Source organism: Cygnus atratus, chromosome 13 (assembly GCF_013377495.2).
Source record: "Cygnus atratus isolate AKBS03 ecotype Queensland, Australia chromosome 13, CAtr_DNAZoo_HiC_assembly, whole genome shotgun sequence".
Taxonomy (NCBI): domain Eukaryota; kingdom Metazoa; phylum Chordata; class Aves; order Anseriformes; family Anatidae; genus Cygnus; species Cygnus atratus.
Genome location: NC_066374.1, coordinates 11,913,431 through 11,931,705, shown reverse-complemented (window position 1 = coordinate 11,931,705; position 18,275 = coordinate 11,913,431). Strand labels below are relative to the sequence as shown.

Genomic DNA, 18,275 nt, shown 5'->3' with positions numbered 1-18,275 from the left:
AAAACTACACTGTGTAGTCAAGACATGCCTGTCCAATATAAAGTCTAAAATATAAAAAAGTAGCTCCCTAATTGGATGCAGCATATATGCTGTGGGTAAATTAGAAAACTATAAGGCCATATATTCAGCTTGCATAAGTAGGAATTACTCCACTGAGATCACAGAGCATTTTAACTTTTCCCTTCATCTTTCAGCAATTTGGAAGGAGGCTGAAGCTGGACTCCATTGGTCTTTTCTGCCACATTTGTAGAGGCTGCCAAAGAAATATCCTCACTGAGATGCCTGGGGAATAGCTCTTATCTAATAGCTCTTATCTAATTAGCTCTTATCTAGGAGTGCTTCCAGGGGGTGTTTAGGGGTAAGACTGTTAGTAATGCAGAAAACTTGCCTTCACTTAGCAAGTGCCCACCTGAGTCTCTGTATCAGAAGCCTGCTCTGCAACCTGCTCTCATTACCAGTTACCTTCTGGCTTTATTTCAGACCACAGCCCTTAAATAGTTTAGAGATGATGACTTTGTGACTTCTTGTGCTTCATATAGCTGTGACAGTGGAAATACTAACAGATTTCCCTGGATAAAACTGCAAAGGAGAAGCAACCCAGTTTACTGAGTTTTGAAGGAAAGTTACAAGGCTCATTTACTTCTCCTTACAAAGCACAAAGGGACGTGGAGGTTTTGCTTTTTTCACACTGCAATGTTAGAATTTTCTATTTAAAAACTGCTGCTTGCAGGAAAGTTGAGGTTGGCAAAGATACGAATTTTGGATTGGTAATAAGGTGCTCAGAGATTTGTCATGGCTTTCTGTTGCTACACACTGTCACGTACAGATCCTGGCTTCAGCATCCCAACAGCAGGCAGACCTGAAAGGAAACAGGATCTGGAAAATAGAAGATATGACTGCAATAGCTCTGTCTTACTAATACCTGGTAGCAAACAACAGGACACAGTGAGTCAGAAAGTCCTTTTAACTCCTTATTCCTGTGAGATCAAGAAACTCTCCTTAGAGTCTGTGATTTCATTTTCCTATTTGGATCATGCAAAATATGATTTATTTCTCTAAGATGAATTTGCTTCCTCTGCCTTTTTATTTATTTATTTAACTCAAACCAACCAAACAAAAAATCTCAACAGTCTCAGACAATCAAGACAATCCCAGAGGAGATGGACTTTCTCTTCTTCCAGCAGGAAACAGAGAAAAAGAAAAAAACGTTAGTGAGCACCAACCTCACAAAGCCAACACAAAGGTTAATCACAAGCAGCTTTTCATCCCAAAAATGCATAAGCAAGTGAAAGTCCATTGAAATACTCTTTAGGATCAGGCTCTGCAGACTGAAAGCAAATTTCAGGACCGAGCTACATATTTTGCACTGCACGGTGTTAGGTTATCTTATTGGTACTGGTGCCAGCTAATTTCTCTTACTTACAGGTGTCATAAAGTTTTAATGGGAGAGTTGCCCATGCTTAGTATGATGGTGCTGAAACCTAATAAATTGAAATGCCATGAAGGGAGCTGCATTGCAGTGGTAGAGATTTTCTTATCCTCAAAAGAGATCAGTAAAACATCTGCGACCCTTGTAGATGAAGGATGCTGCTGTAGTTGTGCCAACAGCTACAGCCGTGACCATGCACGAGGAGTGTAAAGAGGGCTGGAGGATGCAGAGAATACTCTGGCAAAAGCCCCAGGCTGTCTGAACTTGCTGCCAATGTTCTCACTGACTTCAGCATGGTCAGAATCTCCCCTGGTATATTTTGTAGGAAGCCATTCCCCAGATCCGCCTGTGAGCACAAGGGGAATCACGCAATGTTTCCCTACCTGAAGCCTGCTACAACTGCTCACGACAAAGGAGGCAAAAAAGTAACATACAGAAAATAAAACTGAGGATGTTCTTTAGCATTCTTCTATTTTTCTACATTAAGGAAAAAAAAAAAAGAAAAAGACTTTTCTACTTGACAACTCACCAGCTCACCTTTAAGCTCAGATATATGAATTCATGTTTTCATGCAACATTTTTCAGATTAACACAACTGATTTTGTTCAGGTCTTTCTGCAAGAGGCATCATCCACCAAAAAGCCTGTCAAACCCACAGGACAAATGATGAGCAGCATCCCTCACAACCTGCGAAAATCAGGGCCACAAGCACATTTCCCTGAAAGGCAGGGATTAACTCTGAGCCTGACAGTGCTGTAATGTGCTGAGACTATTGAATAGTGCATGTGTGGATTGCTCACACCTGAGACCCAGCACCACCAGAGTGCTCTGGGCTGGGATGCTTGCACAGCCATTGGCACCCTTGTGGTACAGCAGCTCTCTCTGATGTGCATCCCACTCTTGGGTGTGTACCCACGGATTCTGTGATCCCCTCACTCTCTCCAGCGGGGTTAAGTTTTAATTAAATCTATAACGAGGTGATTCAAAGGGTGTGCAATCAATAAGCACTCTAGCAGCCCAGAGAAAGCAGCTATGCAACCCTCTGTGTGACCAGGCCTCTTGATCAGTCACCAGAAACTGTTGGATGTTTTTTGTGCTGTGTTCAGTCGTTGCTGGACTGCACAGCCCAAGCTCCATGCACAGCAGCGTTATCCCCAGCAGATCAGAGGCTGAAGGCTCCATTAACCCATAGTAGGCAAAGTAGCTGGTTACTTAACAGCAAGAGGTTAGGAGAAGCAAAAGAATATGTTTAAGAATGAGAAAAAAAAATCTCTGGTGTTTCCTCCTAAAGCTGGCATGTGGGCAAGATCCTCTTGTCAATGGAAATGAACATGGGGAGGATAATAAAAAAATTTGCTGCCTACACTGAGAAGAAGGATGAAGGCAACACTGAACAATATGCAGGCAGCACAGAGCAGAGAAATAACGAGAAAGAGGCAGGTTGTTAAAAAACTTAATTAGTAATCATTCTGCCTCTGTATCTGACAGCAGAAATTGGTCTTCAGAATCCCATAAATTGACGCTCCACAATGTGGATTATAGGTGAGTTCAAATTTGTAACAGGGGCCTGGCACAAAATTTCCAGGCCCTACCCACAGCACATAAGAAGAGCAGCATTCAAACTCTCTTAAAGCTGGCATTGATTTACGTCAGGAAAGTCTTCTTGCTACATCACCCTGGTCCGGAGCTCAGCAGCATGGGAAGGAAGACTAGAAACCTGAGGCCAGGGCTCCTCTGCTCTCCTGAACAATGAGGAAAGGCTCACTGTGTGCAAGCAAACCTGAGCAACGCTGAAGTGATGGGCCAGAGGCTTGCAGGGAGCAGTTGAAGGATGCACAAGTCAGCTCAAACTGGGAGCTTGGACGTAGCTGCCTTCGTTGCTATCAGAGACAGATGTGGTGATCTCCTTCCTTGGAGGATGGCACTTGCTGATCACAGAAACTGGGTTTGCGTTAACACAGGCTCCGGAGATTTGGCCAGTTTATAGCACATGCCTGCATTTATTTTCATTCAACATTGGAATAAACATAAGAACTTTTGAAGATTTTTGAAAAAATAGAGTTAAAATTAAACATGTCCAAGACTGAAATTCTACTTCATAGATTGAAATACCTATCAATAGATTGATATGCCCTAGTGATTATGTTAGTAGAAACGTTTTTAATTTTTGCACAACAGGTCACTGTGAAGCAGATAGAATGGGACTCAGACTCCCACATAATGAAAAAATATTTCACCAGCAATGAGAACAATCCTATTCCTCTTCCATCTTCCCAGGAGAAATGCTGTAGAAATGGATACACTTCTGTAGAGCTCTCAGTTTTGGCAACAAACCATATTTCATTTAAAAAAAAATATTGAGACAAAAGCATTCAGAGCAGCTTTAGCTGTCATGACACGCTCACTTGGGAAGCTATGCATTCTCCAGAGCTGACAGGATTCCTGAATACAGGGTTCAGCAGGCTGATTTGGGTATGACAACCTGGAGAGGCCCTTGCTGCCTGCTCTTATGCCATGCAAGGCATCAAGTCGTGCGCAGCACAACGGAGACCAGGCTCCCCCGAGCTACAGCGAAGCAGGAAGAGGAGAGAGGCAGCTTCCCCGAGTGAAGCATTCACTTCCAGAGCACGTAATGAATAACAGCATTCATTTTCAAACAGAAAGCACATAGAAGTACACCTTGCGCAACATAACCTTCACTCCTGTAACTGGAGTTAATGAAGCCTTGCCGAGAGCCCAGGAGGGACACTTGTGCATTCATTATAGCCAGTTATTAACAACCAGTTCACTTGTCCTACCTTGGGTAACAGATGGTAGTGCAGGCAAGATGGATATTAAAACATCACAGAGGCTGTGTGACAGTTATGGTTGGCTGCACCTATGCACTGTTGCCCCACAGTACTTGTCGTGACTTTGGCCCATACACGTTGCACACAGCAGAGAGCACAGCCCAGGCTGGGGCTTGTCATGGTTGCACTGGTTGGAGGGAAGACTGGAATCATCCTGCCAGACAAACACAGCAGGAATTGCAGACACAAGGAGCAGCCCACAATCCACCACAAGGCTCATTCAGTATGGGGCCAAGGAACTGCTACATAAACTGCACAGAGGGAAGTTGGCCTTGCTCCCACCTTTCTTGTGGTGCACAGGATCTCTGAGGATACAGTTCAGACCGATGCTTGAGGTGCACTACCAGCAAGCGCTGTCAGCTCCTCTCCCTTCTATTATTCTGAAATATATTCCTGGCTGTCACAGCTCGCTTGCCATGATAATGTTTCTTCTCACTACAAATATAGCAGATGCTGTTGCTGCAGCCTGCTCACAGTAAGGTCAGCTGAGGAAGGGAAACATTTCTCCTGAGAGAGAGAAAAGAGCTTCCACACAGAAGATTTAGAGTGGGTCCCACAAAATTATTTAGGAAGAATTTACAATGCAAGCCAAAGTTTTACTGAAATCTGAATTTTTATGGGGCTGGTTCCTATTATATTAAAAGTGACAGGCTTTCTAAATCTGTCTGTGAAGCTGCAGCATGCACAGAAAAAAACAGCTCAGTTACCAATTACCATCTGCCCTAAGAAGTGATGGCAGGTCAGACACTGAACAGTGTTATAATTTTATCTACTAGAAGAAAGCCACATCCTGCAGATGTTGTTTAGAAGTGATACAAGACTACTTTCCAGAGGAGCTAGGATTACTTCTTGCTCTACTTAGTTTCAGGTTGAGAAGCTGTTCATAAGTCCAATCTAATCCAAAGTAATGTTTTAACATCACTTTTAAAAATGTCCAAATAAAGAACAGTCATTCTGCAGGCAGCAAAGACTTCTTTTCTTGTATTTATACAATTTATTTATGAATTGTTTCTTTGCTTGACAGCCTTGTAACCAAAACCCTGAATTGTCTCAAAAGGATAAACTCAGCAGAAAGAAAGCCAAGATACAAGCCTGACCAGGAAACTTTTCAATTACTTTCCTTCCTAGGAAATTCACTGTCAGTGCTGTGTGTCTTGTTTTACATAACACAGCAGCAGCTTGTCATGGAGACATCATGGTGGAGCTCCATAATGATGGAGACAACTCTTCTCCAGTTTCGTGGGATGCCCATTTTTTGATCTTTCTCTTACTCAGCCTGATGGGACTAAAACTTGAAAGAGGTTTAGAAAGGAGCATATAAAGAAGCCTCTTCAGTCAAACGAATGGGTGTTTACTCAGACAACAGAACAATCTGTACAGTCATTAACAGTGAGATGTTATTTCACTGAAAATAAAAACAAGTTTAAGTCTCTTCTTTCTCTATCAGGGGGTAGCTGTGCCCACAAAAACACCTTTTGTCACTTAAATGCTTCAATAAAAAAACATATCCAAATAATGAGAAAGAATAACAGAAGACAAGAATAAGTTAAATTCCTGTGACTATTTTTAAAAACAATTCAGCATTAATAAAAGCTGCAACAAAATGACTATGAAGTACTCTGGAACACTACTGTCTTTATTTCAAAGTGCTTTGCCCTGCTCAGATGATGCCACTTTCCCCACTAGCCAGGCTTCCACTCTTTATTAAGTCCAATCAAAACTACAAACAAGATAAAAACGCAAAAATAAGGTATGAATAGTCTCTGATGAAATCAGAAGTGAAATTAAGAAGAAATTAATGTGTATGGAACAAAGCCAGCCCTCAATATATTGATTAAAAGCTAAAGGCTCCTACTGAAAACGTTTTGGGAAGATATTGATGCTAATACATGTGACCAAAGTCAAGCACTGCTCAGAAAGGGCATGTAGCATCACTCCCTCCTCTTGCCAGGTATTGTCACCCTTTCCAGTCACGATCTCGTTTGCTGATTTCAGCTCTTCAGCTTTGACTCTCACTTGACCAGAAGCTGTCAAGTTAAAGTTAAGTGGGGTCCTACTGCAATTTCTAAACATGATCAAGAACAGTGTCATCACAGGTGTGCAATATTTTCAGGGACTTCGGAAAATCCTACAAGTTAACATTTACTGCCTCAAGATATTTTACAGTCAGGATACAGTATTCAACAGAGAGTATCCAAGAGGCTAGTCAGTGTTTTTTTTCCCCACACTCTAACCAAAATTTAAACCTTGGGTAGCAAAAGGGAAGCTTTTACATGGATTCAGGGCACAGCATACAGAGTTAGCTTTCCCAGCAGAAACACAGATATGCCACAACTTAATCCCATTTGTCACATTAGGTAAACCAGCAATTGTTAACACGGAGAAAATTCAATAGCAGGATACTCAATATCTGAATTAAAGTTTATATATATATATATATATAATCTGGAAAGGGAGGGAACAATGAGGTAGAATGTTTTCAGATTTCACAGAATCATTGCCCTAGCTTCAGCTGACCCTATCAGCAGCAAAGCTGAGCATGGAGGAGCAGTCAATACTGGCAGTAATGTAGGCAGTTAGGCCAGCTGGGAAAGGAAAGGGCCCCCCCATCCTCCCCAGGGTGTGTGAATGTGCAGCCAGCAGATATGGCAAGAACTGATGGGATGTTTCTCCAGCGCAGGGAGGTGCCAGGAGTAACGTGGCCCAGGGAGGACAACGTCAAAGCAGTACATCAAAGTGACCCGTTGGAGCCCAGGTCATGGACAAAGTGGTCAGGACCAGGTCTCAGATTCTTGATTTACCATTTTTCCAGACCACAAATGGATTTTGAACACAAATTGTTACATTAAGTAATAGGCTGATCTCGCCAGTTTGATATGTCAGTCATAAGCCGATGACTAGATTAGAAAATAAATAGCTGGAACTAAGACAGGAATTTGTCAGCAGTGGGAGATTGTTAATTAATCCAAGAGTGCCACAGTCACTACTGCATACATACAACTGTAGCAGTTTAACTCACAGCTATAAATACACTAAAATACACTAAAGGTAACATGGAAACATGACTTTTTATTTCATCTTCTCACTCTCTCTCTTAAATGAAGGTCAAAACAATGGCTATATTTAACTCTTTGTGTCCTTTCCACACTGTATTTGGGTGCAGGCACCTATAGCTAGTGGACAGCAATAAATCCCAACCCATGCCTTGAGAGTTATTACTAGAAATCAGCAGAAAAAAAAAAACAAAAACAAAAATAAACAACAACAAAAGAATAATAATAATAAAAACACACAAACACAGAACAACAAAACCACCACAGTGCAGATATTCCCTTCTCTTGCATCAGCATGTTGCTCCATGCTGCATCTTCAGAAAATGACAGGTATCATCAAGGCATTTGGTATGCCCTGGTTCTGCTGAGGCTACTTGCATTACAAGCACTCCATGTACACTCTGTCTGTCCTCTCAGATACTGACTGCATCCAGTAACTTATTCAGTGACGCCTTGTCCTTGTCTCACCTGATCAGGTCTCTCTGCAAGATGTTTGCTGCTAATAGTGAGTGCCACCACAAAAGGGCAGAACAGGGTCAGGCAAAATGAGATGGCAGAGCAAGCTGTTTGACTGACAGCTGTTCTGCTTCCCCACTCCCTTCCTTTTGCAGAGGGAATACACAGAGAAGTCTGCTGCAAGTGCTCAGCACATCTCTGTCACCACATAACAATGATGATAATTAGCAATAATAATAATAATCTGGGTGTAAAGCTGCTCCAGCAGTTGGTACTAATGGATGCTGCATCTAATAGCAGCCTTCCTGAAAACTGTGTTGGGCCACCAGGATTACATTGCTTTTTTTGAGTCTCAGAGAGAAGAGCGAAGCCTGGAAACCTGAAGTCTCAGATGAATGTGCTAGCCGCCTGTTGGCCAAAATGGCAACTTGTTAGCATCTGTTAACGTGTTGGTCTAGTTTCATAAGAGCAAAGGAAGTCTAATACCTTCTGTAATTGCCAATACAAAGAGATGATGGGCGTTGTCTACTAAAAGTAATGAAGGAATGCAAGAGAAAGATCAGACCTACCTTTTCTTGCCAGTAGCCACTCCATATGATGCAAACCTATCATTGCTTTTTGCTAAAACACCCTAAGGAGCAGATCTCCATATGCTGTCAGAAATTCCACTACCAGCAGAATAGCTGATACCCTCACAGGTCACACCAATATTTTTAGCTACATCTGAAATTTCTCCATTGAGATTAAACACAGTTTTAATTTCTCATTTACTCTTCCTGATGCATGTTTATTAATTAACAAAGTAATTTGTTTAATTCTTTAGGAATTACATGCCATGGAAAATGTTCTAAGTTGTCAAAAACAAGTCATCTATTAGTCCAAGACATTTAAGAAAGACTAATTGATAAATATATCAGAGCACAGACTAATTGGTGAAAAATCCAGAGTAATGTATCCTGCCATCACTTTCTTTGTAATAAGGTTCTGAAATTAACTGACAACTTGATTTTTACTTCTTAAAAATAAAACAAAACAAAAAAAAAAAAACCACACTCAAAACAGAAATCTTTGTGGATGGTGTCTATTCAATTTTCTGGTTATGCTTCAAGCGAAGTCTACTTCATTAATCTCATTAAATGAAAATTAAGGAAATGAACCCACTCTGCAAATTAGAATTTATCATTGGGACTCAGAGAGCTGATGTGGAAACTTAAAAGCAACTTAATCACTTGTCTATTTATTACACATATTTTTTAAGGTTACTTTCTGATTACATAAATTAAAAGTAACTTCTCCAAATCTGGAAGAGATCTATTGCACGTACTTCTCCATACAGCAGCTTTTGAAGAGGCTGGTGCCACAGTGTATAGACTGTAGAGAAAATACAGGTCAAAACACACAGAATAAAGATGACTGAACATTCACAATTACGTCTCCAAGCCATGTCCTTAGCCATGAACCCCAGATACAGAAGAATTCTGCTGAAGTATGAATATCCCCTCTCCCATCCCCTCCCTTAATCATTGGTATTGGTTTGTGTGCTACCGTGGTTGTGTGCAACACAAAACCTATTAAAGTATTTGTAAAACTTTTCTTGACCTCTAGCATTTTGTAAGTGTGATAAAGTCCAACATCCTCCTGGCCACTGTGGTGCCTAAAGTGCTTACATGCTCCTGTAAGAAGGACCAACTTTCTAAAAGGTATAACTCCAAGGAAACTAAGTTAAGAAACTCTGTTCCACAAGAGACAAATTGTGTCCTCGCAACCAGCACATGTAATAGCAGAGTGATACAACTTAGGACAGACTCAGGAATAAGTGGACAACCTGCAGAGGTTCACAAGTTTCACAAGTTTCCCTGAGGCTCACTTCCACGCTTCACTTTCCCAAAACTTTAATTTCCTCCTCCCCATGCAAAGCCTGAACGTGGTAGCCCAGCAAGGGCTACCCAAGCAGCCCAAGGGAGTGCTGCCAGTGACAAGCACGGTTCTGACAGCCCATGGCTCCTTCTGAGGTAACAGCAGCTATTCTCGTTTCTCACAGTATTTCCATAGCTTTTCCAAATTAAAACTTCGCAAAAATCTACCTAGTGTGGTGTGCCTGCAGAGAAGTGTTTAGGCCACCAACAGCTAATATTGGTGCTCTGGTAGAAAAAAAAAAAAAACAATTCCTCTTCAGATCAATGATATTTACTTGCCTATAAATATGTAGCATACTTTATACCTTTAAATGACCTTAAGGAATCATTTTCGAGGAACAACAGAAAATCTATTTCCATTAGTTTCCCAAGACTCAGAAGGTATGTATGTATGTGGATCACTTCCATAAATTTGCCTTTCAGAGTCACTGTGAAACCCAGAATTTATGCAAGTGCAGGTCAATCAAATAATTCAGTATTTATATGCTATCTTTCAAGCTCCAGAGAACCAGAATAAAATGCTAAAAATAAAATACATGTGTTGTAATTTGCAGAAGATTTAGAGATGGAACTATTCTGACAGTCCAAAATAAAAGGCTTTATGCATAAGAACTCAATGGCTAGGTCTGTATCTAAATCACTTATTGATTTAACTCATTCTAGACAGGTTATATAAGCTTTGGAATAATGTATGCTTGATCAATGTGTTTTAGAAATGAATCTCTGTCCAATTTAATCATTTAGGCAAGCGAAGAAGTCACATATATATCCCTACATTTTACTTTATAGGACAGTAAACCAATTTCCAATCAAATCAGTAAGTAAACAGCATTATTTGTTTCCAAAAAATATCAATATTAAAATACCTTTCAAAGAAAATCTGAAAACAGACTTCAAAATTGATTAAATGCTATATATTAAATGCACACACACTATACTGGTACATGTGTATACAAACATGATGATCAGATACAGAAACAAACGCAATATCCCTTTGTAATATCCACAAACAGGGAGTCCTAGGATTCAGAGTCTCAGACAGATAGGAGAGTTGGATGTGGTGGATGTTTTACACTTCTGAAATTCTAACAGCGGTCCTACACGGCACTGTTGCTCTAACACAGCACAGCAAAAATGCCCCACTACAGAGCAAATGCACTGACCCTAATACAGGAGGGAAGGGTCACACAGCAACAACGAACACCTATACATGTATATCTCACCGTTTTAAAACAGAGAAAATTGTTCTCAGGTTAGGGGGAAATTGAGGCACAGAAAGGCAAAATGACTCCCTGAAAGGCACAGTGCAAGCTCAGCTCAGGTAATAAATGCCAAGAACATTTGAGTTCCAAATCTACCAGTGCAAAACTCCTTTCCTAAGTTATTGCTCAAATCCCACTGATGCCAGTGGGATTCAAGCTCAAGGACAGACTGACCTGACTTAGAGCTGGGTCAGCTACAACCACACACACAGCTTTCCCCAGAGCTCTTGGTTGCTAGCTAATTTGGGGACAGATCAATGGAGAAGGCAAAAAGCTGACAGTGCTGCAACTTCTCAAGGTGGTCTCGGCAATAAAAACCAACACTGACACAGTTCATGGTTTATTCCAGCAGCAATGAAACAACCACTGCTCCTGGCACTGCACTGCCCTCACCCAGCAGAGCCTGACCCTTAGCAGAGACCCATGGCCAAGTCTACGCTGATACAGCTACGAATGCATGACAAACTGGGCAAGGCAGACTGCTGCAGCCTCAGGGGTGCCCTGGGAAAGCATACAGCTGAAAAAGGAGGGAAGCCACTTACCGTACAGGACTGCAATGAGCGACACGGGCATGACCAGGATACCCACCAGCATGTCTGCCACTGCCAAGGACATCAGGAAGAAGTTTGTGGCGTTCTGCAATTTCTTCTCCAACGACACAGCCATAATTACCAGTATGTTCCCCCCAATGGTAAGCAGAATGATGACCAAGATCAAGAGGGCTGGCCAGTTCTTCTCTCTCACCGACATCCGAGAGACTTCGCCCTTCTCAGAGGCATTAAGAGGATCAGATGTAGGCAAACTCTGATTCAGAGTCAAATTGCTGCTTAAAGACCAAGCCATCAGACCACCATGCAAACTAAAATCCAGTGTAACAGACACTGTTGTCAAGCTGAGTAATATTCCAGTGCTACTTAAAGTGCTCATCATCTGGTACTGGTTAATCTGTCTCTTAACTCTGCCTCAGAGATGATCCCTTTTCCAAATTTTGGGTCCAAAGTAGATGCCGAACTTCACAAAACCTGAGCCAGAAAATCATTTGATCTTCCATTGTGAAACAAACCATACAGAAGTTAATGTGAAGCTCTTCTAGTTTCCTTGTATGAAGCGGAAAGTGACCACTGACCAGCAACCTTCAGGGAAAGTAGACTTTGCAATCTCCAGCTGGTTTCCAGGTCCACCATTCTGAAAAGGAAAGAAAAATTGCATCCTTCACTGAAATCACAGTGTACAAAACACCTTTTTTTATTCCCATGCAAGTGACATTCTTATTCTCTCTCTTCCTGCTGGCTAGGATGTTCTACAGACTGCAAGTAATTTATCTTATGGGTACAGACTATGCCTACAATCATGAGGGAGAGAGGAAGAGAATCACATCAGTGTGCTCTGGCTGGTTAAAAGCTGATTATCACTAATTAAATGTTTTGTGAAACCTGCAAAGGCAAATATGAAGAGCAAAATATGTTTCAATTGATAGCCACTTCACAGATACTCTGCCGCTGTGTAAAATAGTAATTGCCTGAAATTCCAACCAATCCAGATAGCACAGCAAAAGCACTGTGTAAACCATCACCTTAAACGGAAGTGTTTGAATATATTTTGCACATTTTGAGATAAATAACAGGTGTTGTAAAAACACTCAGATATAAGTGATTAACTCTCATAATAATAAAAAACATAGTTTGTGTTTTACTTTGAAATAAATGGTATATAAGACCCAATAAATATCAAGTAACAGTATACGATGCTATGTTGTCAATCTCTCCAAACAAGCAGATAACATAAACGCATGGAAGAAAAAAGACAAACTTTCATAAGAGCTGAGCAGATATTTCTGCTCTTCTTCATTCTTTCCCGTGCTGCTGTGCCAGTCACTGGCAAACAGAGTCCCACCAGCCTGCCCAGCAGGAGTACTGCCCAGCAGGAAAGTATCAGCCACTTTGTCAGGCTGCAGGATAGATTTCCTCAAAGTATCTCACATAATTTATGCTTCTTCACAAATTAGTTGACAGAAAAGGTAAGTCAGTTTATCTCTGCTGACTGCCTGTGTAATACAGGCCAGTAAGCATCACGCTGCTCCCTCTGGAGTCCATTAGCCTCATCCATTGACCTAATTCAGCAAATTAAACATATTCTTAACACCAGGTAAATACTTTACAGCCACTAACACTGAGGGGATGTATCCCCAGCCCTGGTTAAATCATATCCTCAGGAAAACAATTGTTTTGACTAATACTGTAAAAATGATGAAAAAAGCAGCTTTGCTATTAATTTCCACCACATCAGAAGCAGGACCCTAACAACAGGAAGAACTGTGTAGTGCACAGAATAGGACTAAAAGCACAGAAGAAGAGCTGCTAGTACAACAAGAAAACATACACTGAATGAAAGAAGATCAGTAAGTAGAATAAAACATGTAATTTCTTTTCTCTCAACTTTTTGTGTAGTCCACAGCAAAAGAGCTATTATATCACTGCTAAATAAATAAATAAAAGACAGATTTTAGCTCTTGAATACATTATTTTATAGACATGTGAGACAGCAGTTTGCTATTCAGGGATCAAAAGCTAAATGTAATTTATGGGATTACATTAGTTTTTATGTAAAATAAGAAGCGCTTAGAGTCCTATAATAAAATGCTTAACATTCATGGAGGTTTTGGAAACTTACTAATGGGCTTTATGCAGAGAAATGTTTCTTAAATGAGCAGTGTGTACAACGAACCCAGATTTGCTTCTGCATTATAGTTAATTACTCCCGAAGGGTCTCTAAACCTCATATTTAGGAAGAAGTTTTGCACTATGTGCACAGAAAATAATTTTGCAGCTGCACATGCAGATGAATTAGCAAGTAGTCACTGGACCATTTCTTTTTCCAACTTCTTTAGTCTAAAAAATAGTCTCCAGAAAGCTTCAAAATCCTTGAGTATTTTTTTTCAGAACCCAGCTCTCACTTTAAAATTCTGAGCAAAATACCCTTTTTTTCCAAATCATCCTTCCGCAGCAAAGGAGTCACTGGCCAGCTTTGTGGCACCTGGGTTTCACTGTGCAGGCCACCCCTAGTAAAATCAGTGGGAATTTCTGGGTCTCCAAAAACTCTCTGGCTCTGTGATTCTTGGGCACTCCCAACCACGTCACACTAGTATTTTGGCAGAACGAGCAGAAAGTTCATGACCAAACTTGATGATATGGTCAGGACAGTGGGACACTGAGCTTTGGTCTCACTTCTTCCTGAGCAAGAAGTTTTGGAGAAGGCAGCACTGTCACAGCTCTCAGTGTGGTGTCAATGAGCTCCATGCTCCTGGCAAGTGTTAGCGGGGTTTGGCAGAAAAGCACAGGCATGGAAATGCCTTAACTCTATGTAAGATAAGATTTCTGAATTTAAAATGTCTAATGTTATAGATGCTCAGGGCTGAAGTCTGAATAGTCAGTAGGGTCAGTCTCTCATGTATTTCACAAATGTATTTGCAATAATATTTTCTTCCATTAGTGATGCTACATCACAACAAGAGTTTCATGTATAGGTAGTAAGAAGTTAAAAATCAGTAGGCAGAATCATCATTTAGTTATTCATCAGTTATGTTATTAAAAATAAAATGTATACTATTTGGCTACTAATGTGCCAAAAGGACGGAGTTCAAAAATTATAGTAGTCGCCAACTAGATTTTACTTTGAATTAAATTATTCTCAGGAGAAAACCTGTTCTTTATCAGGAAAATCTAAGAAAAGGAGACTTCAAAACTCATTTGCTTGTTCTAAACAAGCAGTTTATCAAATACACACAGAGACAGACCCTCAGTGAAATGCTTTCTATACAAAGTGAGTTCTGCAAATCCAGTACACACTAACTTCTCAGCAAGAAAACTGCTTTTTCTAAAAATTAAGATTTTTCAGTAATCCTCCCCCCCACACACACTCCTCTCAGTAGTTAAAAATGTACACATTTTACATGCAAGAATAAAATCATGCTTTGATATTCATAACGTAAATTTTTGGAATTTGGACTATAATGATAAAAATGAATCTTAGAATCCAAATTTCATCTTTTCTATTAAAATGAATTATGAATTCTTTTAAAAGTTGATCCATTCACCTATTATTTGGAGGGATCCATGACGAGAATCATTACTATTTTTTGTGCCAATACAGAATTAGCAAAATAGGAGAAAATCATGAAGACACCTAAAAAAGCATATTTCCAGGTGCACTTATACTATCTGATGTGCAATACCTGGAATAATCTATACGTATGTGGAAGAGGTGTAGAAAAGAAGCAATGACACTAGCAGGAGTTCTGCCTTATCCTATAGCCCCCATATTTCCAGCTGACGCAAATGGAAGACTTTGACATAGCTCTGTATGTTACCTTGTCCCCGTCAGTGCTCAGAAATGAGGTGCCAGCCCTTCCTCCCCCTGACAGCCAGCCCTGGGTGCAACCAGGTCACCCCTCCCTGGGAAATGGAGGAAGGAAGAACCATGCTTTCAATGGCATAGACAAATTCTCGGACCAGAGCAACATCACCTCTCACTGTGACTTTCCCTAAACTGAGCCATCATCAGACGTAGCATAAAAAATGTCAGATCTTCACCTCTTACCTTGCCATAAACAGAAAGAAAAACATTAAATGGAAAACAGGTGAATTCTAAGTCTTAGCACATTTTTGAGAAAAACCCTCTGCTAGCATCCATATCCTTATCAAGTCTTATCGATCCCCCCTTTTTTCTATATTGCCTTTATTTATTGTTTCATTTTCAGATTTTCTGGCTGCAGAATTATTGTTACTCACTCCAGAATAATATCAAGTTCTCTAGTAGCCAGAATACCCAGAGAGAACATCAGGATAATGAGGGTTTTCAAAAGTGGTATAGATTTTATCCAAGGCTACAATGGTTAAAATAAATAAAAAAATCTTTCTCAGCAGCCTTAAATTAAGTATTTTACCTATATTCATTTTAACTAGTGATATGTGGAAATTTGACTACAGCAATTTTAAAGATTGGGCTCCACCTTCAGAATTAACCACCTTATTGGTTTATTGGTATTTGGTATTGGTTATTTTTTTTTTTTTTACACAAGGATTCTGGCTAGAAATCAAATCATTAACTTTCTTTTTCATTGCATCCCTTAGTCTCCACAAGTAAAAACTTTATGACTAATTCCTTCAGCTACAACCTTCTAAGCACATTACTGTAGTACAAAAATAATTCACGTTTTATTCATGAATTCTATATATATTTAAGGAACATCTCCATAATTTTAAAATAAAACCTGCCTAACAGATTTTTTTAATAGCTAGCTTTAAAACACATATGCTAAATTTTGTGGTCAATCATCAATTTCAGTTCAATCTACTACTGACAGTCCTAGGATGATAATTTAAATATTGAGCAAAGCTGAATTCTCATTTATTCTTCTCTTGCATTTTGATAGAGGTGAGTAATGAGTAATTTGGGCAGTTTTTTCTTTCTTTCACTCTTTAAATCCAGTTTAGAATAAACTGAAGCTAAAAAAAGAAAAAGTTTTTGTTTCCCTACTATCAAAAAGACATGAATTATTTAAAAATAAGAGTTGGATATGCTGAAGCTTCCAGATACCCCAGAAAGTTAAATCAAAAGGAAACAAACGCTATGGCAGTTCCTAAGTCTGTAGTGGTAGGGCACTGGGAGGTTTGCTCACCTTTGGGAGTGTTTACCACTATTACTCTGTCACTAAAAGGAAGAAATAGAAAACAAAAATCCAACTTTGTTGGAATAAAAATGATTTTTTTTCTTTGAATTAAAAGCATTCATCTTTAGCTGTTTTACCATTCCAAGCTCTTTTTTTTTTTTTTTTTTTTTTTTCCTGAAGAAAATCATCTGCCTGCTGGGAAACTCGAGGCATTCACCAGCCCCCAGCCAACATCCTGCCTTGTCTGGACAGACCATGGAGCTCCTCAGCAACCATACATCATATATACTCAAATTCTCTGGGACTCACAGCTTGATTGTTAACTATATACATTTGAAATCAGGTAGGAAATCAAAGATTTAGCCTAAAAAAAGAACCAGCAGTCTCATGAAGACTCAGAGAGAAGAATAATACATTAATTCATAGGAAGCCTTGTGGTAAAAACCAGAAGTACTTAATGATCAAAAGCCATGACTTTCACCAGTTTTCTCCCCACAAGGAAAAATAAGCATTGTCCAGGGGGTTATCAATGGCAAAAAGACCATATGTAAGCAAAAGAGATTTTTCTTCTCCTAACACTATAGCAGTATGTAATTCTCTGAGCCTCATTCATGTTTCATTGGTTAAGTAGATGAAAATCCACAAATTGTTAAAGATCAAACATGTTTTTAAACTAAAAGTTTTTCTTCAGCCTTAGCGTTGATGGTAGATCTCCATAAGGTTAAAAATAAAACTGAAGTTGATTAAACTGAGCTGCAAGTACTGCAGTTTTTGACAGGAAAACAGCTGCAGGTAGTTAGTTCACAGCTATCTGAGCCAGACAGTCAACTGATATAAATTGTTATAGCTCCATGAAGACCTTTACAAAATGGCAAATAATTTAAAATAATATAGCAGGTTGCACAGTTTAGGCTCAAGAAGGCAGACTTAAGACTTTGTTCTTCACCCTTAATTCCGTATTTCCTACTATTTGCATCTTTACCTATTTTTTTTTAAGCAATACTAAATTCATTTTCATTTGAACAGAATTCTGTATGTTAGGCATTTGCAACTAACCTTTCTCCTTTTTGTAGCAGCACAAAAACTTGTAACTATTTGTGAGAGTGCAGCAAGAAAATCAAAACCTAATGATTATTCTGCAGATACCCACTTCAAAATGAACTGAAGATGAAGTCCAAAGAAGTGCTTATGCCTAATTTTAAGTATTTAAATACTTTCCAGAGCCACTCATGAACTGGGGACCATATTACTAGCACTCTTGATTAACATATGGACTTTCTTTCCAAAGAAGTATATGATACTCCCTTTGCAGTTTTGCAAGAAATTTGGGAATTTTTCCCAGTAGGTTGTGGGGGATAAATCAGTGTAATAAAAAAAACAAAACACATTAACAAAACCTTAGGGAAATTTCCTCAAACATAGTTTTTTACCACTGTTTTTTAATCCCAACAGAGAAAATAACTATTCGATTACTTGCAAACTAAAAAAGAATATATATATATATGTATTTGACAGCAAGAGGAAAATAGATTTTCTTAGATGCAAGTTCAAGTAATTATATTTTTAGGGTCATAATAGTGAATCACTACCATTCTGTCCAAGACCAAATAACATTACTTTCTTTCTCTGTATGTTTCCTCAT

General features: G+C 39.5%; 1 protein-coding gene across 11 annotated transcripts in view; it reads right to left on the bottom strand.

Annotated features, from left to right (window-relative positions):
* Nucleotides 1–18,275, bottom strand: part of HTR2C (5-hydroxytryptamine receptor 2C) — a 231,265-nt gene that overhangs the window by 27,674 nt on the left and 185,316 nt on the right. For all 11 annotated transcript variants that reach the window (XM_050713461.1, XM_050713459.1, XM_050713465.1 and 8 more), the window contains one exon: nt 11,508–12,150. In XM_050713461.1, the coding sequence (XP_050569418.1) occupies nt 11,508–11,895 (388 nt within the window). In that variant the 5' untranslated portion in view covers nt 11,896–12,150. The remainder of the gene's footprint in view (nt 1–11,507; nt 12,151–18,275) is intronic.